General features: G+C 45.8%; 1 protein-coding gene across 9 annotated transcripts in view; it reads right to left on the bottom strand.

The window, feature by feature from the left end:
* Akap8l (A-kinase anchoring protein 8 like) overlaps nt 1–27,211 on the bottom strand; it is a 32,871-nt gene that overhangs the window by 460 nt on the left and 5,200 nt on the right. For 2 of the 9 annotated variants that reach the window (XM_006991277.4, XM_042267610.2), the window contains exons 2-14: nt 26,862–26,936; nt 20,689–20,721; nt 20,380–20,437; nt 20,197–20,277; nt 18,075–18,528; nt 17,897–17,993; nt 17,742–17,812; nt 17,403–17,466; nt 16,426–16,534; nt 14,868–15,009; nt 14,674–14,779; nt 14,347–14,477; nt 24–119 (exon numbers count right to left, since the gene is read on the bottom strand). In XM_006991277.4, coding sequence (XP_006991339.1) covers nt 24–119; nt 14,347–14,477; nt 14,674–14,779; nt 14,868–15,009; nt 16,426–16,534; nt 17,403–17,466; nt 17,742–17,812; nt 17,897–17,993; nt 18,075–18,528; nt 20,197–20,277; nt 20,380–20,437; nt 20,689–20,721; nt 26,862–26,936 — 1,517 coding nt within the window. Of the gene's footprint in view, nt 1–23; nt 120–14,346; nt 14,478–14,673; nt 14,780–14,867; nt 15,010–16,425; nt 16,535–17,402; nt 17,467–17,741; nt 17,813–17,896; nt 17,994–18,074; nt 18,529–20,196; nt 20,438–20,688; nt 20,722–23,607; nt 23,680–25,279; nt 25,368–26,861; nt 26,937–27,211 lie in introns of those variants that run through there. The other 7 variants (XM_006991276.4, XM_042267609.2, XM_042267612.2 and 4 more) reach the window with 5 other exon arrangements.

Genomic DNA, 27,211 nt, shown 5'->3' on the forward strand with positions numbered 1-27,211 from the left:
GCGCCTTGGCCTTTTTGCCTCACCTTTAGATAGCGCTCCAGCTTCTTGCTAATGAGCTTGTTGTTGAGAATACTGCGGGCCACCATGAGAGAGGACTTCTTGGACTGCTCCATCATGAGCTATGGGTAGGGCAAACAGGGCTGGTGAGGCTGCTCTGGGAGTCCAGCAAACCCAGCTGAGGCTCAGATTTCACCAATAACTACACCTAAGGTCCAGTCACTCTACAAGCATGGAAGTAAGCCGGGCGGTGGTGGCTCACGCCTTTAATCCCAGCACTCGGGAGGCAGAGCCAGGCGGATCTCTGTGAGTTCGAGGCCAGCCTGGGCTACCGAGTGAGTTCCAGGAAAGGCGCAAAGCTACACAGAGAAACCCTGTCTCGGAAAAAAAAAAAATCATGGAACTAGGAACTAAGACTGTCCGATCTTGCTGAAATGCTCCATTTATCCACACCACATTTACTGTATGTGAAATCTGATTTGCTTACAAAGAAACTATAGTACAAGCTGTAACTCCAGCTACCCAAAGCCAAATGCAAGGCCTACCTAGACTTCAGAGTTCAAGGCTACCTGGGCAACTTAGACTATGTCTCAGAAAACAAAAAGATGGCTGGAGAGATGGCTCCGTGGTAAAAGCACTTGCTACTCTTTCAAAGATTCAGGTTCGATTTCCAGCACCCATACCGTGGGTAACAACTATCTCTAACTCCAGTTCCAGGGGATCTGATATCCCCCTCTGGCCACCACAGGCAACCAGGCACTTGCATGGTGAGCATACATATATGCAGACAAAACAAACAGAGAATAATAAAAAAAAAAAAAAAAGAAGAAGGGGGAGGGAGCTGAAGGTGTTCAGTGATAGACTGCTTAGTATTCCTGCAGCTTCAAGTTCAATTCCCAGATACATACACACACACACACACACACACACACACACACACACACACACACCATAAAGGGGTAAAGGAGAGAACCAACTCCCAAAAGTTGTCCTTTGACTTAAAACACACACACACACAAACACACACAGCCCCGCAAGGAGCAAATTGCCCTAGCACACAAGGAGGTTGGTTTTTTTGTCTGTGGTTTTATTTTGTTGTTGTTGTTTTTTGTTTGTTATTTTTTTTTTTTTTTTTTTTTTTGGTTTTTCGAGACAGGGTTTCTCTATGTAGCTTTGCGCCTTTCCTGGGACTCACTTGGTAGCCCAGGCTGGCCTCGAACTCACAGAGATCCGCCTGCCTCTGCCTCCCGAGTGCTGGGATTAAAGGCGTGCGCCACGCGTTTGTTATTTTGAGACAGGGTTTCTCTGTATAGCCCTGGCCATCTCAGAACTCGCTCTGTAGACCAGACTGGCTTCAAACTCAGAGATCCACCTTCTTCTGCCTCCTGAGTACTGGGACTAAAAAGGCATGCACCACCAAGCCCAAGGAGGTTGTTTAGGGTCTCTAAGGACTCTAAGCACACCTATAAGCCCAACACTCAGGAGGCATCGAGGAGGACCACTGCCAGTTCAAGGCCAGGCTGACCTATGTAGTCAGTTCACCTTGGGCTACATAAGACTGCCTCAAAAATACTAAAACAAAACTGGAATACAGATGAAACTTTATTTAAATGTTGTGCATCACTCGACAGTGGTGGTGCCCGCCTTTAATCCCAGCATTTAGGAGGCAGAGGCAGGTGGATCTCAGTGAGTTTGAGGATAGCCTGATCTACAAATTGAGTTCCAGGACAGCCAAGATTGTTACACAGTGAAGAAAAACAAAACAAAACAAACAAACAAACAAACAAATTGTGCATCCTTTTAACTCATAGGATCTGGACATAAAGAAACATATAATGGTAAGGTTGAAAAGAGACACTTCTCTACTGATGGATCAGTTGGTTACAGACTTTGGAAAGCTGTTTGAGAGAATACACCAGAAGTACAAATTTGCCTGAGTAACTCCTATCCCGAGTTTAAGAACTAGAGATATGAGCTGGGCGGCGGCGGCGGCGGCGGCGGCGGCGGTGGTGCACACCTTTAATCCCAGTGCTTGGGAGGCAAAACCAGGTGGATCTCTGTGAGTTTAAGGCCAGCCTGGGGCTACAGAGTGAGTTCCAGGAAAGGCTCCAAAGCTACACAGAGAAACCCTATCTCAAAAACAAAAAACAAACAAAAGAAACCCTAGAAATATGTATATTTACTAGTTGTAGGAGAACTGGAAAGCATTTATGTTATTTAGTGGAGAAGTAGGCAAACCATTCAATCTAAAAGAATACCCTGCATTTCCTCCTATCAGGCCCTGCTGGCTTAGTGTGAAGTCTCTACCTTTTGTTTTGTTGAGACAAGGTTTTGCTGTGGTAGTTTAGCATGTTTTGGGGGGCTTGTTTGGTTGCCTTGGGATTATTTTTTGTTTGTTTGAGGCATTTTGTAGGACAAGCTCATCTGAGCTCACTATGTAGTCCATGCTGGTGTCTCAAACTTGTGGCAATTCTGCCTCAACCTCCCAAGTGTTGGGATTATAGGAACATTTGAATATGCCTGGTTTATAAACTGGCTCTTGAGTGCTGGAATTGCAGATTTGCACTATCACATCTGAGTCACTGTATCTGGAAGACTTTATATCAACATGCTGGGTCATTTCTTCAGAGGTAGGAGTACAAATGTGGTTATTAAACAAAAGAAAGAATGAAGGGGAGTTGGTTTTCTCTTTCCATCATGTATGTACCAGGGCTTAAATGCAGGCTGCCAGGCTTGGCAACAAGTGCCTTTACCTACTAGCCATCTCATCTGCGTTCAGAGGTTTTTTATACATTTTATCTATTAACAGACTGAGTGTACTGAGTAACAGGTTAAGGTCATACAATCAGAATACTACTGTAGTTCCACAATAATTCTCACTGGCCAATACATTGTCCGCTCCTGGCCCCTCTGTGTCTAGAAGCTGAAAAACAGCTATTTCCAGGTTTTGGTCATAATGACCAAACATGAGAAATACTTAAAAAATACTGTACAACTTATATACTTTCAGGTTGGTGCTTTTAATTCTAACCAAATAAGTATCCCAAGGGCCGGGCGGTGGTGGCACATGCCTTCGGGAGGCAGAGCCAGACGGATCTCTGTGAGTTCAAGGCCAGCCTGGTCTACAGAGTGAGATCCAGGACAGGCACCAAAACAACACAGAGAAACCCTGTCTTGAAAAAAAAAAACAAAAACAAACAAACAAAATCCCAAGTGATAGTGCCTGATTGATTATCTAGTGTCTCCTTCAGCCTCTAGTCCAATAGGGACTCACACTTAACTGCACTAGCCTTAAAACAACTGACTGTATAGCACTCAGGAAGAAAACAGCCTGAATGCATGTGTACCAGCTACTGCAGAAGCAGAGGCAGAAAGATCAGGCTACACAGATCCCTTTTACCTGCCTCTTCTCAGCATTGGTTGTTAAATTTTTGCTGTCAGATAAAAAAAATGTTCCCTCTTCTGGTACCTTGGTTACCAGCAACCCTGAGTGCTCTGATGTACACACTGAAATAACTGTCTAGAGTTTCTATAAGGTCAACTCCCTTAGCTTCTAGATTGCTTGGCCTGCTCAGGAAGATTTATTTGAACAGTCCAAGTAAACACATGATCTAATTTTCTCTCTGATCTCCTGATTTTTTATTTTTCACATTTAAAATCTGTAGAATTCAGTACATGGTACAAAGCAGGGGTACAGCTTTCTTTTCCACAAGTTTATAAAATACATTAGTATTTTCCTACTAAACTGAAATACAGGTCTATAATTCTACTTTTGTTTGTTTGTTTGTTTCTCTGTGTAGCCCTGGCTGTTCTGGAACTCACTCTGTAGACTAGGCTGATCTCGAACTCAGAGATCCACCTGCCTTTGCCTCTGAGTGCTGGGATTAAAGGTGTGTACAACCATGGCCCAGAAATCCTTTTTTTTTTTTTTTTTTTTTTTAATAAATTTAAAATCCAGAACTAAGGATATAATTTGGCATAGAATGTGTAAGACCCTGGACTTGATCTCAGCACACAATCTCACTCACACAGACATACACTCAGACCTCCATAAGGGCTCTACAGAACAAGTTTTCTTCTTAGTCATTTGGTGGCTAGACATAAGCCAACCTTAGGTTTTTATTTCACCTTTACTTATCCTTGACAAATTATTCATTACTCAACTATAAGGTTCTTTCCCAGATCCAGACAGAGATTAGAATAACACCAGACTGGCTTTCTGAAACTCAGAGAGATTCATCAGACCCCTCTGGTTCTACCTGCATGTAAATAACATTGAGTTAAGCAAATACTGAGTTCTGAGACACACAGGGCTCTTGTCAGACTCTGTCTAGTTTTTATCACTGGCCAACATCAGCTCCCCCACCCCTCCCGAGACAGGGTTTTTGTGTGTAGCTTTGCGCCTTTCCTGAAACTCGCTTTGTAGACCAGGCTAGCTCGAACTCACAGAGATCCGCCTGCCTCTGCCTCCCAAGTGCTGGGATTAAAGGCGTGAGCCACCACCGCTGGCCAATGTCATTTTTTTAAATATTAAATTGTATTGGTTTTGCAGTAAGTTTTAGTCTGCTTAGCAAGTTCCTGAACTCACAACTGTCCTTTGTCCAGTATTTTGGCCACTGTTAATCATTCCATTTTTTTATATTTTAAATCCCATCTTCTTACCCCTTACCATGTTCTACTAACTTTAAGATCACTTTGCTATAATCATTTGGCTTCTCTAAGAATGTTACCACAGGGCTGGTAAGATGGTTTCAGTGAGTGATGGTACAGCCTGCCAAGTCTAGGGACTTGAGTTCTATCTCTGGGACGAACAGGATAGAGGGAGAAAACCTAACTCCCAAGAAAGTTGTCCTCTGATTTCCACATGTGTGTAGAATTAGTACACATGCATGCCACCATACACAAATAAACAAAAGAATAACTGTAATTTTAAAAGAGATTACTGTTACATTGTGTACACTTTCCCTTCCAGTATTTTATTTCAAGAATGTTGCTAGATTCTTACTGAGTCACCCTTGCAGTTCAGATACAAATGCACATGTACCCCCCTCCCCCACTGTCAAGACAGGATTTCTCTGTGTAACAGCCCTGGCTGTCCTGGTACTTCTTTTGTCTATAAACCAGGCTGGCCTGGAACTCACAGAGATCCACTTGCCTCTACCTCCTGAGTGCTGGGATTAAAGGTGTGTGCTACCACTGCCCAGTGGCTAATTATAATTTACTATATGTTTAACTTTATACCTTCCCATCTTTAATAGCAAACTAATTATAGTTTCATCTTGGTATTATTTGATCTGATTTTTGGAATTAAAGTTAAAAAGCCGCCAGGCGGTGGTGGCGCACGCCTTTAATCCCAGCACTTGGGAGGCAGAGGCAGGCGGATCTCTGTGAGTTCGAGGCCAGCCTGGGCTACCAAGTGAGTTCCAGGAAAGGCGCAAAGCTACACAGAGAAACCCTGTCTCGAAAAACCAAAAAAAAAAAAAAATAAAAAAAAAATAAAGTTAAAAAGCCTTCATAGGTGGGTGTAGTAGGCAAATGCTTGTAATCCAAGCACTTGGAAGTAGAGGCAAGGATACCGAGACTTGAAGGCTTGCCTAGGCTACACAGTGAGAGCCAATCTCAAACACAACAACACACACACACACACACACACACACACACAAGCAATGGCTGGGGAGATGGCTCGCATGAGGATCTGAGTTCAATCCTAAGACACTATATAAGAAAGTAGATGTGGTGGCATGTGTTTGTACTCCTAGCATAGGGAAGTGCAGACAAGCTGGTCCCTGGGGCTTGCTAGCCATCGCACTTGAGACTACTTGGTGGGTTCTGGCCAGTTAGGAGACTGACAAAAGCAAAAAGAAAGGAAAGAAGGCAGGCAGCAGGAAGGGGGTTCATGGTGACTAAGGAATGACATACTGCTGTTGTCTTCTAGCCTCCAAAGCACATGGAATATATGTGCCAGCATGTATTGTTCATGCCTACACAACCCTCCCTAACACACACACACACACACACACACACACACACACACACACACACACACAGTAACAAACAGAAAGCCTAAAATTTTACTTAAAGCTGACAGACTTCTAGCACAAAAGCCTGAGGGCTCTGTGGATTCCAAGCTCTAATGAAAGTGATGAAAACTTAAAAACAAACTTCAAATAGTAATTTGAAGTCTCTGGAAATGTTCTAAAGGACAAACAGTAGATGAAGAAATGCTTAATAAATTGACCAGTGACAGCAATAATTACATTTCTCTTTCTGCCTCTGCTACCTGTTACTGAGGCTCGGTTCTAGATGCAGAGATAATAGCGTAGTTGCCATACAACAGCCAAAGCTTGCTTAGGGCACAGCATGGTAAGAATCTAAGGGCCACACGTCCATAAGGGAAGGCCCGGCTGAGAAAGAAGCTGAGAGAGAGAGAGGATCAGCAGTTCATGTCCTTCATCTCTAAAAGTTACGGAGTAGCACAAAGAGAAGTGCTTCTCTGGCTTCACCCTTCAGCCTCGGCTCCAATTCTGCCGTGGGAAAGCCCCCCACTCAGAGCAGCGAAACTCTCAGCATCTCCAAAGGATTGACTTCATCACCAAGAATGAAGTTCAAGGGCCGGGCGTTGGTGGCGCACGCCTTTAATCCCAGCACTCGGGAGGCAGAGCCAGGCGGATCTCTGTGAGTTCGAGGCCAGCCTGGGCTACCAAGTGAGCTCCAGGAAAGGTGCAAAGCTACACAGAGAAACCCTGTCTCGAAAAACCAAAAAAAAAAAAAAAAAAAAGAATGAAGTTCAAGATGAAGGGCTCTCAAGCCAATGGAGAATGTGGAGAAAGGAGTCTAGAAGATAGAGTGATAGAAATCAACTTGAGGCTGGCTATGTTGCCACAAAGAACCAGCACAAGAGCTAAGAACAGCCTCCCTGGATTGAGAATAAATCTCAGATAATAATTTCAAAAACTAACGCCGTAAGAAGCCGAAACTGGGTTAAATGGGTGCTGAACTCAGGGTATTAATACATGCTAGAGAGACATGCCACCACTGAGCCACACCTCAGTCCAAGAGCCAGGATTTAACCAGTTCAGATTAGAAAGCAAGTTCAATTCCAGGGCACAGCTAAAAACAAAAGAACAACCAACCAGCTGAAATTAATGTAGTTCATTAGCTGGTGTGACTAGGAAAGAGATAGATGGCTTAAAACCACTCTAGGTGCCGGGTGGTGGTGGCCCATGCCTTTAATCCCAGCACTCGGGAGGCAGAGGCAGGCAGATCTCTGTGAGTGAATTAGAGGCCAGCCTGGTCTACAAAGCGAGTTCTAGGAAAGGCACAAAACTACACAGAGAAACCCTGTCTTGAAAAACCAAAAACAAACAAAACAAAACAAAAAAAAAACCCACTCTAGGTGGTTCATTTTGTGGTAGCAGTAACATACCCATGTTTTCCTCCCTCAGAGGATAACATCAAATTCTCACTATAGGGATGAAAGAGACCTCATTAGCAGATACTTCACTAAAGAATTTGGCATGTCCTGAGAATGTAGCTTAGTAGTAGAGAGCTTGTCTAGAATGTACAAGGCTAGGAGTCTAACTCCAACACCCACAGAAAGGAAAAAAACAAAACAGAATTTGGCTAGTCATCAAACACACAGGTAAGCAAAGAGTAACAAGATGCTACATATGTGAAGGGTGAAGATCAGTGCTCGGAGAGGTCAGTCACAATGTAAACCACATCTAGATTATGAGATATCCAAAGGAAACTGATCCATGTTTAAAACAACAAACAAAAAACCCCTAAACAATAGCAAACAGGAAGCAATCCATGACAGTAACTGGATGTCAGTTTCATCATAATGCCTTTTTTTGTTTTTGTTTTTATGAGACAGGGTTTCTTTGCATAGCTCTGGCTGTCCTGGAACTCGCTCAGTAGACCAGGTTGGCTCTGAACTCAGAGACTGGCCTGCCTCTGCCTCTTAAGTGCCACCATACCCTTGAAAACACCCTTGAAAGGAAAGAGAGATTAAAAACAAACGAACAACCCCCGACAAATAATCATCAATTAGAAGACAGCACTGTAAAACTAAACTCTGCCCACGGTACCAAGAAGTAACAGAAAACAATATTGTAAAATAATAGGACTTCCCAAATTCATCTGAAAGTCAACATAATTCTATTAGAATACCAACAAGGTTTTTCAGAGAAAATGACAAGTTAATCCAAAAACCAAATAGCATACAATAGCCAAATCATTCTTGAAAACAGTGTCGAGTTTAAATTTAATCATGAAGTTATGGTACCAGCTAATATAAAGACAGAACAAGTCCAGCATGTAGGCAGAGACACAAATAATAATTCTAGTTCGAGACTAGCCCAAGTTAGAGTGAAAATTCCTCTCAACAACAACAAATAAACAACCCCCCCCCCCAAAAAAAAAAAGAACCAACAACAATGGGATAGAATTTAGAGTCCAGAAACAAACCCATACAGTTATGGTCAACTTTCTACATGGGGCAAAAGTCATTTACAGGGGAAGAGAACTGTCCTTCAAGTGGTACTGGGATAACTGTATATTCACATGCAAAAGAATGAAATTAGGTCCTGACCTTATACAATAAAACAATTAAATGGTGGATTAAGGCCTAACTGTAAACAGTGAAACCAGAAAACTCAAGGGTTAAGCACAGTGGCTCACACCTGGAATATTAACACTCAAGAGGCAGAGACAAGAAGACTGCCACAAGTTCAAAGCTAATCTTTCTACACAGCCAAGTTCAAGGCCAGCCAGAGACATACACATAGTGAGACTCCATCTCAAAATGGGGTGGGAATGGAGGTGGAGGTCCTACATGACCTTAGTTTAGTGCATTTTTAGACAATAACACCCTAAGCATAAACAAAAAAAGGAGAAACAGAGACAGTGGATTTTATCAATATTAAACTTTTGGCTGGCCATGACAGTGCATGCTTGTAATCCAAGTAATCAGGTGGCTGGAACAAGAAGGTTTTCAGTTCTAGGCCATTTAGGGGCAGCCAAGCAAATTCCAGGCCAGCCTGACCTACACTGTAAGATCATGCCTCAAAATAAAACAGGTGAGGATGTCACTCAGTGGTAAAATGCTTGCCTATATGTACAAAGTTGTAGGTTTGCTCAATTCCAGCATGGCAAAACAGACAAGTAAGCAAGCAAACCAACAAACAAAAACCATTTGTGAGGGGCTAGAGAGATGACTCGAGGGTTAAGGGTTAATTGGTTTTTCAGAGGCCCCGAGTGTGTTCCTAGTATTCACATTTAGGTGGTTCACAACCACCTGTAGTTTTAGCTCCAGGAAATCTGATGCTCTCTTCTGGCTTCCACAGATGCGCGCGCGCGCACACACACACACACACACACACACACACACACACACACACACACACATTTAAAAATAACATTTAAATAATTTAAAACAACAATAAACTAACAAATCCTTTTGTCAAGTAAAAGACATATTAAGAAGGTGAAAAAAATAGCCGGGCATGGTGGTACATGCCTTTAATCCTGGCACTTGGGAGAAAGAGGCAGATGGATCTCTCTGAGGCCAGCCTAGTCTACATGGTGAATTCCAGGACAGCCAGAGCTATACAGTGATACCCTGTCTGGAAAAAATAAAGTGGAAAAACCCAAAAAATGGGAAAAGTATTTGCAAATCCTATAAGAGATATGTGTCTCAAATATACCAAGAATTATAAGACTGGGGATATAGCTTAGTTAGTAGAGTGCTAGCTTAGCATGAACAAGGTCCTAAATTCAATCCTCAGCAATGCAAATAAAAAAACATCTAAAAGCAATACAAAACCCTAATAACTGAGAAGAACACAATTTTTAAATGATCTAGGAACCTGAGTAGACTTTTACCCAAGAATAAACTTTTTACTCACTAGGATGGCTAGACCAGGTGTTAGGCAGTAAACATGGTTGAAAAGGCTGGGGGTGTAGCTCAGCGGGCAGACTGCTTGTTTGCCTAGTAAAGCCATAGTTCCATCTCCAACACTATGTCAACTTGGCACGGGGCACATGGTTATAATTCCAGACAGGAGGAGTAGGAGTTCGGCTACCTAGACAGGTGAGTTTGGGCTATTGAGATCTGTCTCAAACTAATAACACTGGTGAGACTATAGAGAAGCTGGAACACTCCCATGATGCCTGTGAGCATATAAAACGGTACAGCAACTTTGGAAAACAATTTCATAGCTGCTTAAAGCAATTAAGAATTACACTTTAATACAGACATTCTATTCCTAGGTATATAGCTAAGAGAAATAAAAAACATGTCCACACATTAACCTGTAAATAAATATTCCCAAGAGCATTATTCATTATAGCTAAAAGGTGGAAACCCAAATGCCTAAGAACAATGGTTCTCAACCTGTGGGTCATGACCCCTTGGGGATATTGAATGACCCTTTTGCAGAGGTCACATATCAAATATTTACATTATGAGTCTTAACAATAGCAAAGTTACATTATAACTCATAACAATACCAAAATTATTATGAGGTAGCAACTAAAATAATATTATGGTTGGGGGTCACCACAACAAGAGAAACTGTATTAAAGGGTTACAGCATTAGGAAGGTTGAGAACCACTGCCTAAGATGAGTGTATTTAAAAAAAACAAAACAAAACAAAACGAAAAACCTAGTATATTTAAACAATGAATATATTAATTCATACAAAGAATGAAGTTGGTACATGCTACAATGTAGAGATCCCTGAAAATGCCATGCTCACAGAGAAAGAAGCAATTACAGACCATGCATTGTATAAGAATCTATAAACAATGTTAGAAATAGGTAAATACACAGGAAACGGGAAACTCCCTAGGACCAGAGCTGGATAAAACATTAGGGGTGGGTGACAGCTAACATATTCTATAATCAACTGTGGTGTGGTTGCAGAACTCTGTGGTCTGTGGGATCGACTCAAAACCACTGAATTCTAATTTCAAAAAAAAAAAAAAATTGTGTCTATATAGGATGTGTATGTAGTGTGTGTACACGTGTGTACTAGTTAGTGTATGTGTACTATCTGTCTTTATCACTCTCCACCTTTTTTTTTTTTTTTTTTGATTCAGGATCCCTCATTGAACCTGAGGCTCATCAATTTATCTAGACTGGCTGATCAAAGAGCTTTAGGAATCTACCTGTCTCTGTGTCCCTGGGACCTGAGATAAGAAGCCAAGACTGGCTGTTTCCATGGTGTTATGTAATGTGACTAGCTGTCTCAAACTCCTGCTAAACATGGCTTCCCCACCATGATGGACTGTCCCTTTGGACTGTGAAACAAAATAAACTCTACCTTCTTTAAGTGGTCACAGCAATGAGAAAAGTAACTAATCTAATTACCTAGGTAGTTCTTAAATCCAGTGACAAGTGCCCTTATAAGAACTACATAGAATAGTAGTGGTGCTGTAAGCCTTTAATCCCAGCACTTGGGAGGCAGAGGCAGGAGGATCTCTGTGAGTGTGAGGCCAGCCTGGTCTACAGAGTGAGTTCCAGGACAGCCAAGGCTACACAGAGAAACCCTGTCTCAGAAAAACAAAAACAAACAAACAAAGCCACACAGGAGAATCATACAGAAAAGAAAGCTTTGTAAATTCCCAGAAGACATGGCCACCAGCCAAGCAAGCCAAGGAACATCTACTGTCAGTGATCGGAACACAGGTCTGCACCCTTGCACACCATGCTCTTTATCAACTGAGCTACCCTTCTACCCTTGCCTTCCCAGTCTCCTTCCCTTCCTCCCCTCCTTTCTTCTTTTTCTTCCTGACACTGTCTAATGTAGTTCAGGCTGAATTAAACTTACAATCCTTCTCAGTTTCTCCAGTGCTAGGATTACAGGTGTGTACCACCAACCCAGATTAAACTGTACATTTTTTTTTCCCCTGAGACAGGGTTTCTCTGTGTAATAGCCCTAGCTGTCCTGGAACTCACTCAGATCTGCCAGTCTCTGCCTCCCAAGTGCTGGGATTAAAGGTGTGCCACCAGCTTTCCACAATCTGTATATTGTAAAATGGACAGATTGTGATGCTGTTGTTGTTATTATTATTATTATAGATGTACCTCAATTACAACTTAGTAATCAGTTACCAAAATATTAGTATATATAGGTTTTTCTAGTCCTTCTCTAGTCTGAAACATACTTTTCTTTCTAAATAGAGCTTTACTCTGTAGCCCAGGCTGGCCTGGAGCTAACAACCCTTCTGCCTGGGCCTCCCACATGCTGGGATTACAGGTGTGAACCCACCATCATATCTGGCTAGTCTGAAACTTTCAAACATGTTGCATTTAAACTGCATTAAAATTGCCTCACCTGTAATTTCATCAAAGGCAAAATCTCTATGTCAATTCTGACTTTATATTTTCTTAGCTATTGCTAATTTTTCCTACATTTTATTAATGTCATGCATTCTCCATCTTCCATAACCTCCCCTCCCTAATGGGACTTAAGGCCTGTTCAACAGGAGGGAAATCATGCCTGGTACTAGAAACCCAGACAACTACCAAGGCTGGTGAAGTCATGGATCTCGGAGGAGAGCCTACATCCACCACTTTACTCTTACAGCATCATCCTGAACTACATTCTAAATCCTTGTCCTTGTCCCCACTGCTTAAGTGCAGTCTCCACTCCCCATCAAGGAAACTTCTCTTCGTAAGAGTCAGGGACCATTAAAGAGAACTACAGCCAATCAAAATGCAGATTGTGGAGCCCAGTCCCAGCGTATCCATTTACAACAAAACTTCTGTGTCTAAGGCTCAGGAATCGTTGAGGAAGAAGGAGTGAAACGACTGTAAGAGCCAAAGGAACAGGGAATTTGCTGAGATTGGATCTTCTAGAAATATCAGAAGCTACATCCATGAAGTCTCATAACATGGCTGCCTAAACGTTATTTGAAAAGGACAGGATGAAACCAATAGATAATGCGTATGTGAAATGGAAAACTCAAGAGGCCTCAACCTAGACCAAGAACTACAGGCAACTAAAACATGCTGAGAATGGGAGAAACAGTCTTCCCTAGGGAAGAGTGCAGTACTTGGTTACCTAATTTTACATCAGCTCTGAAGATATAAACATACAAATAACATTATGCAGACTGAGAAGGTTGCATTTATCTACTTAGGAATACACACACACACACACATACACACACACACACACACACACACACACGTTCTCATATGTAACAACAATTAAAGAAAAAGAGGCCATGAATTTGAAAGAGGGCAAAGTAGAGGAGGCAAATGGAAGATTTGTAGGGAGGAAAAAAGGGAGAAAATGATGTAATTATATTATAAGATCAAAACAAAACAAAACACCATCAAAACAAACACCATTAATTTGGCCTCAGAAAGGCCTGGGAACATATAAACCCGAGTGGTAGATGCGGCGAGCTGGCATGGGCGGAGGGGACTCGGCACCGGCCTCTAGTGGGCCGACCTAGCAGCGCAGCGGGTAGGGGGCATAATTTAAAAAAAAAAAAAAGGCCTGGGAACACACTGGAAACGGAGGTACAATGTACCCACTTTCTTACTAAGTGTGCTTCTTTCCCTGCATCACATATCATGTCCTTCTGTCCACAGCCCTAACAGCACCACCGTCTACTCAGTTCCTGGGAACGGGAATCATCCAAGGCTCCTGGTGCCCTCCCACAGGCCAATGTCTTGTTCCTGTATTTTGCCAGCATTTCTCTTCTTCATTCCCAAAGTCATTCTTATCCACATGGCCCCAGACCAGCTTCCTATATCCTTCATGGCAGATGTCTCTAGTTCATCACTCACTGGTACTTTCACTCGACTACTTGAACACTGCCAACGACAGAAGCAAGCCTCTGAAGTTACTTCCCTTCTCTCCTTTAGCCACATTAGTACTGTTTGTTGGCCTTTGTTTTCTGAAACTAATTTAGCTGTTGATCCTTGTGTATATGAAGGACCCATATCCCAAGGTGCTCCTTAAAAGTTCAGTTCAGCCGGGCGGTGGTGGTGCACACCTTTAATCCCAGCACTTGGGAGGCAGAGACAGGCAGATTTCTGTGAGTTCGAGGCCAGCCTGGTCTACAGATTGAGTTCTGGGACAGGCTCCAAAGCTACACAGAGAAACCCTGTCTCAAAAAAACCCAACCCAACCCAAACCAAACCAAAAAAACAAACCCAAAACAAACAAACAAACAAAAAAAGGACAAAAGTCCAGTTTAATGTCACATCTGTCAAATAGTTTACATGTATCTCCTTGGCCTTCCTTCTTGCCCCTGCCTCCCTCACAGTCCTTCATGGGTAAGCAGAGGCTACAAGCCCAGAAAAGGACACCTGGGCCCCAACTCACCCTGCGGTTCCGGTTGTGATCCATAGTCTTGAGATGCTTTTGGATGATTCCAAACTGCATGGGGATGAAGAGGTCACAGGCTGCACAATGGGCTGCCTCCACCTTCTTTACAAAATGCTCCATAGCAATTTCTGTAGGGGCGGAAGAAAGCAGTCATCATGGTCTCAAGTGCCAAAGACATCAGACGAGCTTAACTTCCCCTGCCACTTCTACAGGAGCCTGAGACTCAGCGAACAGAGGGACATCCTGTCACTGCTCTGAGAAGCAGAGAAGGGCAGGCAGGGCCTACCTGGTGGCAGCCATCCTGGTGGGATGGAACCTCCTCACCTTGGGTCAGATCTTGGTCTCTGTAGATTTGTTGGATCAGACCATCAAGGTCCTCCACAGTTTTTCGGAGTTCCTCTGTCTTCTTGGTCTTGTTGGTGACATATTCCTATCAGAGACACAGATGTTTGTGTCAGCTGCCCAGGGGTGCCAGAGACTGGAGACATTAGCAGCAGATGTGCTACTCAGAAGCTTACCTGCAGGAAGTCAGCAGTCTGCTTGGGAAGCTTGGTGCCTACATATTTGAAGTGTTCCTTGTGGAACTTGCTATCAAGGTGGCTACCCATCTCATCCTCGTAGAAGGTTCGGTATTTGCAGAGAGAACACACAAACTGGATCCTGCCACAGGAGGGAAAGAAGCAGATGAGGCTGCAAGGGTCCCAGGAAATGTCACTGCTACTTCACCCAACCCAGCTGCAGGCCTTGAAACAGGCCTCGATCTGAAGTGCAGTCCCAGCAGAGGGGTAGGCTGGGACTGATAGGGTCAGGAGCAGGCTGCAGTTACAGCAACGTAGGGGTTAGGGGAAGAACTCTTCCTTCCCACAGGCAGGAGGCTGGGACCCGAGGCAGCTGCTGCTGCAACAGGCCAAGAGTCGCTGGAAGGTTGTCGGAGGGCCTCTCTACCAAGGCTGGGCAGGAGCTGGTACATTTGGCCCAGATGGGGACCAGAAGGAAGGATGCCCTGGCGAGAGCCAGGAGGCTCTGAGGTGCAGAGTGGAGTACGCAGTCCCGAGGCAGTGCCTGAAAAGGTGCTGCATCTTCCTTCTGGGGTCGGGGGGACTCAAAGGCCCAGCCCATCCTCTGCTCAGAATGCCTGGGGGTGGTGTCAGGAGGGATGGGAGGCAGCAGGCCTGGGCACCTGCTGCCTCATCTTCCTCTTCCAAGAAGAGACCAGTCTGAGCTGGAAGGAGGGTGCCCGCCTGGCCTGCCAGAGGGCAGCCTGGAATCACTGGGCGAGGTGCTCTGTCTGGGCCTCGTGTCCACAGCAGAAGCCTGGGGTCTAGGGCCTGGGCTGGAACAGGCCGCCGTGGCAAGGGGCGGAGGAGGCCAGCCGCCACCGAGGCCTCGGGGCGGGTCCCTACCTCTGCCGGACGTCCTTATCTGGGCCACGGGGTCAGCTTTGTCTGAAGAGCCCAGGGGCCGGGCGCCGGCGAGGCTGAGTGGAAGGTCCAGCAAGAGCAAGAGTCTGAGGCGGAGGAGGCAAGCGCCAGTGCGGGAGCCCTGAGGGCAGACAGACCCGACCAAGGGGCGTGAAGGGCTCAGCCACAGACAGGCCCGGCCTGAGAGGGCCGGTGGGCAGGGCCAACAGCAGACCCAGAGGCTGCCACAGCCCACTGGTGCTGTCATCTCTCCTGGGCACGGCGGCGGCCTCTTGGCAGCTAGCTGGGGTGGCACAGGCGCCTTGGACCTTGAGTCTCTGATGAGCTGGCCCCCTCCCTCAGGGGCATCGGGCCCCCTGCGCACCTCAGGGCTTGTGCGCTGAGTGACCTAGCGCTGGAACTTCTGGGTAATGGTGCTGAGCAGTGCCAGGTCTCAGGCCATAGATGGCAGCGGTCGCCAGGTGGCCACAGAGGGGCAGGGGACGAGTCAGGACTTGGGAGCTGGGCCTGGCGGGAAGCAGGGTCCATGCACAGCAGAGCAGGTGGCGGCTCCCAAGGGAGGCCAGAGGGCGGCGAGATGGCAGAGCTATGGCCCTGCTCTCCTGGTAGCAGCCCCAGAGCGAGGCAGTCAGGGGGACGGAGGGAAGACAGTTACCTTTCCACCATACGATCTCGCTGTCGTTTTTTCTGCTTGTCTTGGCTTTTCTTGCTTGCCTGCAACTTGCGCTTGGCCTGGCTGCTCTCATCCTGGGCGGTCAGGGCCCCTGTGGTAATAGAAAGGCAGAATTACGAGCAGGACTCTAAGAGATTAGACCCTGTGGCCTGTGGCTGAATCACCCGCTGTCCACTCCAGAGGGTCCATCTGAGAGCAGCTGTACACATAAAGCCTCAGGCCATGAGCAGGGCTGGGTGCCCTGGGCTGAGCATGAAGTAGATTTGGCTTAGGCACCAGGAGAGGGGTACGCGTGCTGACCCCTCTATTTTCCGGAACACGCTCACTCTCTGCAGAGTGGGTGCAGAGAAGCTAGAAGGCAAAGACAGGCTGTCTTGGTGGGAACACAGGCGTGTTCAGAGGGACTGGGTGGCGGGATGCAGGGAGGCCGATCACATGGCCCTGCCCACCCCCCACCGGGCACCGCGGCAACAGTGGGCTGAGGCTGGATTTACTGTTAGGTACCTGCTGGCGCTCATCACTCAGGTGGGGGGACACGGACTCCCAACAAGGGCTGGAGAGGCGCTAAGGGAGAGGACACGCAAACCAGAGCCGTAAAAACTGCACCAAGGGTCCCAGCTCGGACACCAGCCACTGAGGACTCGGAACTGTGTGTTACTGAGGGACCAAGGGAAGGGGGTGTGCCTGGGGCTCCCCACATCTTTTGCTTGCTGCCCCCACCTGAAGGCAAAACCAAAGTGCTAGGCTGGGGGCCACACTATCCATAACCTCCGCTTAGGAAGAACAGGCAGACTGGGAGGGCACAAATAAGATGAGGCCGTTCCTATAAATACCTAGTCCCATAAGGAAGGTCCCCAGCCAGCCATATTTCTGCTACAACCCTGCCCTCAGCTGGATCCCTCCCCCTACAAGCACCTGGAAGAGCCTCCCCAGTACCTAGGCACCCCTGGAAAACTTACCTTTTTCTGAATCTTCTTTGCCTTCTTCTCTCCCATCCTCTTTTCCCTCCTCGTCCTCTCCTTCCTAACACACAATTTTAAAATTCCACTTTTTAAAGGGCAGTTACTTATACTGGCTCTAAAGGATTAAGGGTCAGGACCAGGAGCATCATCCCCTTCCCATCATCTGCTGCACAGAGGCCTGCATATCCCCATCTCTCCCAAGGAAACACACTGCTAGTGTGCTAGCCACTCACCACCCGTGCATACAGGTGACACCACATTGCCCGTGACCCCTGTAGCAAAGCCTCCTAGGCCCCACCTGCAGAAAGCAAGAGCCTGGGGCCCAGGGTGACTTACTGCTCGGGAACCTTTCTCCATAGCCTCAGCACTCTCAGTACCCTCTGCAGCTTCCCCCTCAGTGCCTTCATCTGCAAAGGGAGAATAGTCAGCTCAGTCCAGGGGCCCCCTGGGGACAGGGAGCAGGGAGCAGGAGCCCAGGCTGCCCAACCCACCATTGTCCGAGTCACTGTTGTCTGAGCAGTCTGTTCTCGTAGCTTTGCTGTCTGGCTCATCAGGACTGCCACCCAGCTTTCTCTTCTTCTTTTTTGTCTGGGTCAGAAAGAATGAGCCAAGTTAGAGGTGGTAGCCATACCCCAGCAAAGGTCAGGAGAGGTATGCCAGCTTACTCACCCGGAAGTCAGCTGTGGTCCAGGTCTTCCAGGTCCGCCTCATCTGCTTCATGCCATTGCCAAATCCAAAGCCAAATCGGGAGCCACCAGAGAAGGCACCCCCACCACGCATGCCCTGGAACATGCCATACTCGGGGATGATGTTCTGGGAGAAGAGGGAAGGCAGCCGGGAGGCACCAGGCATGCACTGGCCCCGGGCCCCCATGGGGTCTTCCCACATGCGCCCATAGCCCGAGGCCATTGGCCGTCCACTCCGGGCATCCCGGGCCCAGCCCTGAGCCCTTGGACCAAATGTATCTCCTCCACGCATTCGAAACTGGTCACGGTAGGCATCGTATTGGCCCTCATAGGCCATTTCCATCTCAGGGTCAAGCTCGCCATAGTCATAGCCAGACCTGTAGAGGTCTCGTTCACTCAGGATGGCCCTTGAGTCACAGGCCTCATAGGAGTCATATCTGTGGAGACACATGGCAAGCATCAGGGAGAGGCCCTTGGAGTTCCTCAACTCCAAATGGCCTAGCCTATTGCTCTTGCCCTGTCCTGCTCAGTCACTCCCAGTCTTAGCCCAACAGAAAATTCTGTAAGATAGGCTTGTTGTTGTTCAGAAAAACCACACAGGAGAAGATCAGAGGCAGCAAGAGCTCCTCATGGGGAACTTGAACAGAGCCATGCACCTGTTTGGGGACCCTAAAGAGTGACAGATGGAAGGATAGCTCTTATCCAACTGAGTTCAAGGCTGCTTCCCAGCCTTTCAAGAGTACTTAATCTATGGTAATTACAATGGCCAAAGCTATTCCTTATGAGCAGAGCCAAGCACAATGAATGCTTTTTCAGTACCTATGAGAACACTGGGCTAGTTTCATCTTTGATGGTTGGGGGTACCTTTAAATCCTGTAAAGCTCTTACTACCCAGAACAAGTGATACGAAATGTGGAACATTTCTTAGGAGATAGTATGAGCTTACCAAGGGTCAGAAAAGGCTGGGTTTGTAGTTCAGCTGTAGAGCACTTGCCCAGCTTCAAGGCTGGGGGTTCTAGCTCTAGCACTGAAAACAGGCAAACAAAAAACTCAACACAGCACCTAATAAGGAGGCTGGACCGCTTGCCTAGGACAGAGATACAGTGATGGTTTACCCTCAACTATAGCCCGGGCTTAGGCTTACTTCCCACACACCTCACAGGTACAGGGCCCTCTCTGCACTTTCTTCTCCAAGCCTCACTGGGAAGCATCAACACTTGCAAAAGATAAGGCATCTGACATTTATTCCAGGCACCACTTCCAAGGCACCACGGTATAGCAAGCTGCCCTGCAGCAGTGTGGACCATGTAAGCCAAGTCTCTTGCTCTTCCTCAGGAGCCCTGGGGCTTTATTTGGTCTTCCCAGCCACCAGACCAGCCCCTCCCTCCTCACTGTCTGGTCTTCCTCATCTATCATTCAAAGCTATCCAGTGTCCCTTCATCCTATGCTAGAAATGTATGTGCCCTTCTTACTATGGCATAAGCACTCCTGAACCAAACTGAAACCAGTTCAGCCAATGACCACACACATGGAGGATCCTCTGCAGTGGGACAGATTTGAGGGTAAGGCGCAGTCCTACCATTCATTTATTTACACTCAGGCGAAGGCTGTGACCTGCTTGCACTTCATTAGCCCTATCTATAAAACCAGGACAAAAGTTTGCCCCAGGGATGCTTTCAACAAGTACACACTTATAAGACACCAGCAAGTGGCCATGAAGTACTCTTATCTGCCTAACCTCTTGGGTGGAGATGACTGGGCTCCCAGAGGTTAGCCCCAAAGGCTTATCTCATCCTTCTCAGCAAACCCAATTTGCCCTGCCCTGGCACTATGCAAGATTTAAAATTTAGACTGAATACCTAACTGTCATGGTACTCTACTCCTAAGGAGCCATTCTGTGGGTTTGGTAAAGACAACTGGGGCCTGCTTGTTCCCCGCACACAGGGGAGCTGGCCATGGGGGTCAGCAGGGAAGACGGCAGGTCAGAAAGGGAAGCACAGAGCAAGGAGAGAAAAAGCAGACACCAAGGAGTGTTCCGGAAAGATTCCAGCAGACAGGAGTGTTAACCCTGAAGAACCTTAGCCCCTAGCAGCACCCCAACTCACCTTTCTCCACCTGAGCCGTACACACCTCCTTGTATCATGTCTGTCTCCAAGTGCGGCATCATATCTAAGCGCTGGTTAATTCTGGATAAAACGGAATCGGCACTGGCGCTACCCGAGGCACTAGGGTTTGCATTTGTGTCAGAGCTAGCCATTTCCCAAGAGTGTGAAGTGGCCATACCATACCCATAGTTGGTGGTGTTATCCTGGCCATAGCCATAGCCATAACCATAGTTCTCGTAGCCTGCAGATAGGGAGACAGAGGGGTAGAGATAGCCGGGGTGGGGATAAGGGAGGAGGAAGCAGACACAAACAGAAAAAAAAGTGGTTTTGGTCAAAAACAAGCTAGGGGAATGCTTAGCCACTTGAGGCTGGGTAGGCCTTCTCATTGTGCTAGCCCTGGAGACACCCACCTAAACCCTGCTTGACCACAAGGGCAGTTAGAGAAATATAACTGGTACCGTCCAAAGGAGAGGAGTATGGCCAGATACTTGCCTCTATTTGTCCCAGAGTTCCAAGTTCCATATCCTACAGAAAGCAAAAAGGACAATTATTCCTATAGTAGCTTCTAGTACAATATGAACTTAAGCTTAATACAATTTAATTCCAAAGTAGTTGCTCTCAGTATCTGACTCAACTTTCCAAGGTGCTGAACAATACCAGACAGACAGACCTGGCCACTCGCTGCCCCTGATACTCAGCTCTGGGGATGTGGTAGTTAAGGAGCCGCCTGTTTCTAACACTCTCAGGTAATAGACTTGGCTTCTACACGCCTTCCCTACAGACTTAGAAAAAGACCTTCCCACTTGTGGATAAGCACTAACTGGAGGAAGCAAAGAGCTCACAGTGCCTCAGAGACTGCAGGTTACAGTGTCTGCCTAGCATGTGCAAGGCCCTGAGAAGCCTTGTATATAAACATACTGGACACAGCTAATTATGAGGTCTAGGAATAAAACTCAGAGTTTTATCCTGTATGACAAAATAACAAATGACTGAATGACTGACTGGTGACTGACTTACTGACTGAATAAACATTACAAACTATTGTACAAAAAGTACATATTCACAATGAAATCATCACCCTGCTGTGGAACTCTGTCCTCTGAGTATTACATTGCCATTGCTGTCTTAAAGTCAGATCAGGTGTCACTGCCCTCAATGATATCCTGCAAGATTGAGTCTACTTTAATTCACTTATGAAAGCGGTGAACAGCACACAAGGCTCCTTCCCTGCTCAAGGACATATGAACGGTTAATGATTGCTTTGGGGAAAATGCTTCTGTGATGGAGATGCCTGCAAGTTGTACGTGTTCCTAGAAATAACCCCTCACCCATCTTCTGTAAGTAACCCCAGTTAAAATCAAGTTCACCAAGCTAAGCTGGACTGGATTTTCTTCCTTTGGTCAATTATTGGTGTCATACCTAAGGTATAGACATTTGTTCCCAGTGCCCTAGGAAAAGCCATGCAACACACCCTATCACCCAACTGGAGCAGAGAAACAAATAGTCCAGGAACCCTAAACATCTGCCTTAACAGGGAGGGCCACGAAGTCCTTGAATGACGCCATTACATCTAGGTGCACAGTTCATCAGGGGAAGGACAATAAGCAGCTCCCAGAACCAAGCATGGTGATGGACATCTGTAATCCTAGCACTTCAGAGGCAAAAGGACCTGTGCAAGTTCCAAACGAGTTTAGGCTACATAGTAAGTCCCAGGTCACCCTAGGCTACAGAGAGAGACCCTGCCTAAAAAATCCCAGGGGGCAGAGGCAAGCAGAACTCTATGAGTTCAAGGCCATCGTGGTCTACGCAGGAAGTTCCAGGTTATGAGATTCTGTTTTGGATGTTTTAAAACTGTCTCAAAAAATAACAACAACAAATCCAAAAGACAAAAAAACCCTCCCCAAACAAAACACAAAACAAACAACAACAAAACACTTTGGGTTGGGGGAAGCATAACCCCTAGCTTAAAAAAAGTCTTTGAAAGAACAATCTGAATCATAAACTAAATGTACTCTGGGTCTGATTATATGTAGTAAAAATCCACACCTTTTGGAGAATAAAGTCCAAAGGTGCAAAAGCCACTTGAGAATTGAGTCAATGGGATTCCCCCAGAGGGACACACAGTACAGATGCTCACTTTGCTCGTACCTCTGGTGAGAACCCAGTCACCTCCTAGTGCATGCTATCTCTGCTCCACTGACAGACAAACCATTCTTATCCTTGGACAGGAAACCAAACCGCAGTGAGAAGACAGCATAGTCAATGACAAAAACAGGGAAACTAAGTGGAGACCATCTGCATTTGGGCTGCACACAACAAAATGGGAGGAAGATGGAAACCAGTTAGAAATTCTAGAAGACTACTTCATTTAATAAACTGTGGCATGGAACTCACAAAGCAAACATTCTTTCAGGATGAGAAAACCCAAACCATGTGTCTGTGCAACAAGTATCTCAGAGCAACCGAGCCCATAGATGCTGTTCATACTGGAATGCTGCTTGCTGTTTAGAGAACATACGGAAGAGAAAGACCTTAGAAGAGAAGAGTGATCTAGGGGCCATTTCCACAGGCAAGAAAGAAGGTCAGCAGAGTCACGAGGGAATCAGAGCTCAGAGCCTGGCCACAAGGCTGACAGTATCACAAACAGTGGACACCAGCTTTCAGGAGACAGGCCTGGGAGTCAAGCACAGACACACTAGGACTCTGTAGGGCAGGCTCTAAGTGTCATCCAGGCTTTCGCTACCAAGGAGCTACTAGAACCAAATAAGGTAATACAAGGGAAGGCAGTGGGAGTGAGCCAGTGGGCGACTTTACATTTCAAAGATAGACAAATGGCCTCCTATGACAGGATTGCCACCAGATGTTAAGCATAGGCCTGTAATCCCACTTACTTGGGAGGATCCCAAGTTTAATGCCTACACGAGCTACAGAAGTCCCTTTGGGCAAACATTCACTACATGCTACTTGCTATACCTGGAATGACTGCAACTCTCTGAGGGACTCTCAGGAGGTGGGGGTAGGGAGCTGTTCAGAAAGAAGCTACATCTAGAATGTGCGTCCATGAGACCTGCCTCTTCAGAAAAGGCATCTCTACTGACTCTGTCTAGAGGGAATGAATTCATGGTTGACAAAGGATATTTATGTATGTATGTATGTATGTATGTATGTATGTATTGGTTTTTCGAGACAGGGTTTCTCTGTGGAGCCCTGGCTGTTCTGGAACTCGCTCTGCAGACCAAGTTGGCCTCAAACTCAGAGATCCACCTGCCTCTGCCTCCTCAGTGCTGGGATTAAAGGCAAATGCTACTGCCACCTGGCATAGTTATTTTTGAGACAAGGTCTCACTATGTAGCTCCAGCTGCCCTGCTATGTAGACCAGGCTGACCTCAAACCTCACAGAGATAGGCCTACCTCTCCTTCCCAAGTGCTGATGAAAGGCGTGTGCCACCACACCTGGCTATCAGAGGAAATTTCAAAAGAAAGAAAGTTGAGTATGGTCCTCTGCACCTATAATCCCAGTACTGAGGGAGGAAAGTCAGGAGGACTGGCAAAAGTTCCATGCCATCTGGTGACACAAAACAAGGTCCTGTCTCAAAAAGAGAAGAAGAAGACCATATTAAGAGATGCCAGGAGACCAGGTGAACATATTCTACTGGATCAACATGAAGGATTATAATCTACCTGCCCAGCGAGATGACAACCAGGTTGTCATGGCTAATGCTGGTTGTCATCTGGGCTTGACATCTGGAATCAACTAAAATCCAAGCAGCTGGGCAGCCTGTGGGGGATTTTTCTTGACTGGATCATTTGAGGTCAGAACCCACCCTAAATCCGAGCCACACCTTGTGGTGCAGCCCACAGAAAAGGACAAGGAAGAAGGAAGCTTTTGCTGTTTGCCTGCTTGCCCTCCCTCTCGCTGGCACGCTCCTCTATCCTGCTGCTGATGCACTCCTCCGCTGGTTTGAGATCCTCCTTCAGGAGTCCAGTGCAGACTGGAGACCAGACGTTCCCTAGGAAGAATCCTCCAGGACTCCAGCACCAGATCAAGACTGCTGAGACATCTAGTCTTGTGGACACTACCAGATTCTTGGCCTTTCCATCAGGATACAGTCACTGTTGAATTACCTGGACCAGAGCCTATAAGTCACTCTAATAAACCCCCTTTTAATATGTAGACACACACACACACTGTCAATTAGTCCTGTTCCTTTAGAGAACCCTAACTAAAACACAGGTAGATATCAACACAGAATTTTTTTTTTTTTTTTTTTTTTGCTTTTCTAGACAGGGTTTCTCTGTGTAACAGCACTGACTATCCTGGAACTTGCTTTGTAGACCAGGCTGGCCTCAAACTCACAAAGATTCACTTGCCTCTGCCTCTTGAGTGCTGGGATAGTCATGCCCAGCCATGCACAGCTAAAATTAGTGGAAAAGTAAGTTGGAGGAAAAACTCATAATGCACTTGGGCGGTACAGGCAGGTAGAGCTCTATGAGTTGAGAACCAGTCTAGCTTTTTTTTTTTTTTTTTCAATTACAAATAACATAGCCATGGCCTATGGCTCAATTTTCTTGCTAGCTAGCTCTTATAACTAAACTTAGCCCATTTCTATTAATCTGTATGTTGCCACGTGTTCTGTGGCTTTACCTTCAACACAGAATTTATGATGTAACTTCAGTACTAGGAGAGTCAATGTCCTCTCCTGGCTGCTGAGGGCACCAGGCACATAGACAATGCACAGATACACATGCAGGCAAAACATTCATATAAATTAAATTTTTAAAATGAAAATAAATTAATTAAAAAGTCAGTGTATGGCTAAACATGGTGGTACAAAATGCCTTTAGTCTTACTAGGTAGAAGCAGGCAAATCTGTGAGTTTAAGCCTGGTCTACGTAGCAAGTTCTAATCCAGATAGGGTTACACAGTGAGAACTTGTCTCAAAACAAAACAAAAATCTCTTCAAGATTTATTTTGATAAAATATGATGCAATGACTTTAAAATTTTATGTGCAAAAGCAAACAAATTATAAGTAAGACAGTTTTTTAAAAAGAGTAAAAAAAGCCAGATGTGGTGGCACATACCTTTAATTCCAGCACTTGGGAGACAGAGGCAGGTAGATCTCTGTGAGTTTGAAGCCAGCCTGGTCTACATGAGTTCCAGAATAGCCAGGGGTACACAGAGAAACCCTGTCATGAAAAACCCCAAAAACAAAAGAAATAATTAAAAAGACAAGAAAGGCGGCGCACGCCTTTAATCCCAGCACTCAGGAGGCAGAGGCAGTCAGATCCTGTGAGTTCTATGCCAGCCAAGGCTACACTACACAGTGAGACCCCCTGAACCCCAGCCTCAAAAAACAAACAAAACCAGAGAAAAGAAAAAGAAAGAATAAATCCAGGGGCTGAAGTGATAGCTCAGCATTTAAGAACACTTGCTGCTCTTGCATGGGACCCTTTCAGCACCCACATGGTAACTAATAACTATCTGTCCATTTCTACAGGATCATCAGGGCACTGCACACATATGGTGCACAGACATACATGTAGGCAATACACCCACACACATAAAATAAACACAAATAAATCTAAAAAAGAAAACTGGCAAAAAGTTAAAAGGACAAATCCATGGGACTGAAGACTTAAGAAATTTCAAGAATTATATTATCCAATAATTAATATACACTAGGCCACTGAAAGAGAACAGAAACTTCAGAAATAGTAATAGATAATTGATTTTCAATGGATACAAAGGCAATTCAACAGACTTACCTGAGTTTCATTCTGCAAGCCACATAAAGGTAGAAGGAGAGAACCTATTCCCGTAAGTTGTCTCCTCTGACCTTCACATGCATGCGGTGGCACATACACATAAATAAATGGAAAGAAAGGGAAAGGAAGGGCGCAAACAGGCCAGCTAGATGTCTCAATGGGGCCCAAACGGTGAAAGCAGAGAACAGACTCCCGAGACCAGCTCTCCTCAGGTCTGGGCTGCACTGGCAGCAGAACAGCGCCGGTGGCGCTCGCTCACTGGGTGGCTGCTTCCGTTTATTCCCAGTTCATTCATCAACTGGGAAGTCCCTTCAACGTGTGTCCACTGGCTGAGACAGCCTAGCTGCAATCCTGAAAGGCAGCTAGATACTCGGGGGCGGGAGGGCTGAAAGAACAGTGTGGTCTCTCCTCCATCAACCTTTTCCAGTTGCATTCAGCAGAAGATGGCTCTGAATGTACTCAATACAAAATCATAAACTTTCTCTAAACACTATTAATTTTTTTTTGAAAATTTTATTTTGCAACTCAATTGTAATGCTCTCTAGTAAAAACTTTGTAGATGACAATGTCATATATTCCAATGTCAAAATCTGCTACACTCCAATAGTCTTCTTCTCAGATCCTTAAGGGAGATTTACTGAAGCTCTATCTTGGGTCAAGAAACATATTACTTCCACAAAATGTGAAAAAGTCAAAAGAGTCAATGTTTTACAGGCCAGCTTACTCAGTAGCACAGCTATCACTTACAGATTGCCCCAAAGAAGCACAAGCTATTCAAATGGGCCACAGTACCATTCCTCAGTTTGGGTTTAATTAAGCAAGACACGGAGAGAGCAAAGCCTTAGAAGCAACCAAGCAGAAGGCAGAGCGCTCTGGTTCCCACCAGGGCCACACTTACCATAATCACAGGTGGGCTGGGCGCTGGTGTCAGAGTATGTCGACTGCAAAGTGGTTTCGGATCCTTGGACAAAACCTAAACGTATGCACAAGGTGGTTAATTTCCCCCAAACCAGCCATAAGAAAGTGACTAAGAGGACATTTCAATAGAAACTAGCATGCAGGTCTCCCTTCAGCTGAGGAACCTCTAAAACCTAGTGGTGCACTGATATGCACTCAGGCAAAACACTCATATGCATGAAATTAAATAAACTAACTTATTTAAAAAACAAATAAACCCACACAGGGGCTGGACAGATGGTTCAGGAGTTAAGAGAAACTGCTGCTCAATCATGAGGACTAGAGTCAGAT

This window comes from Peromyscus maniculatus, chromosome 22, assembly GCF_049852395.1.
Source record: "Peromyscus maniculatus bairdii isolate BWxNUB_F1_BW_parent chromosome 22, HU_Pman_BW_mat_3.1, whole genome shotgun sequence".
NCBI lineage: Eukaryota > Metazoa > Chordata > Mammalia > Rodentia > Cricetidae > Peromyscus > Peromyscus maniculatus.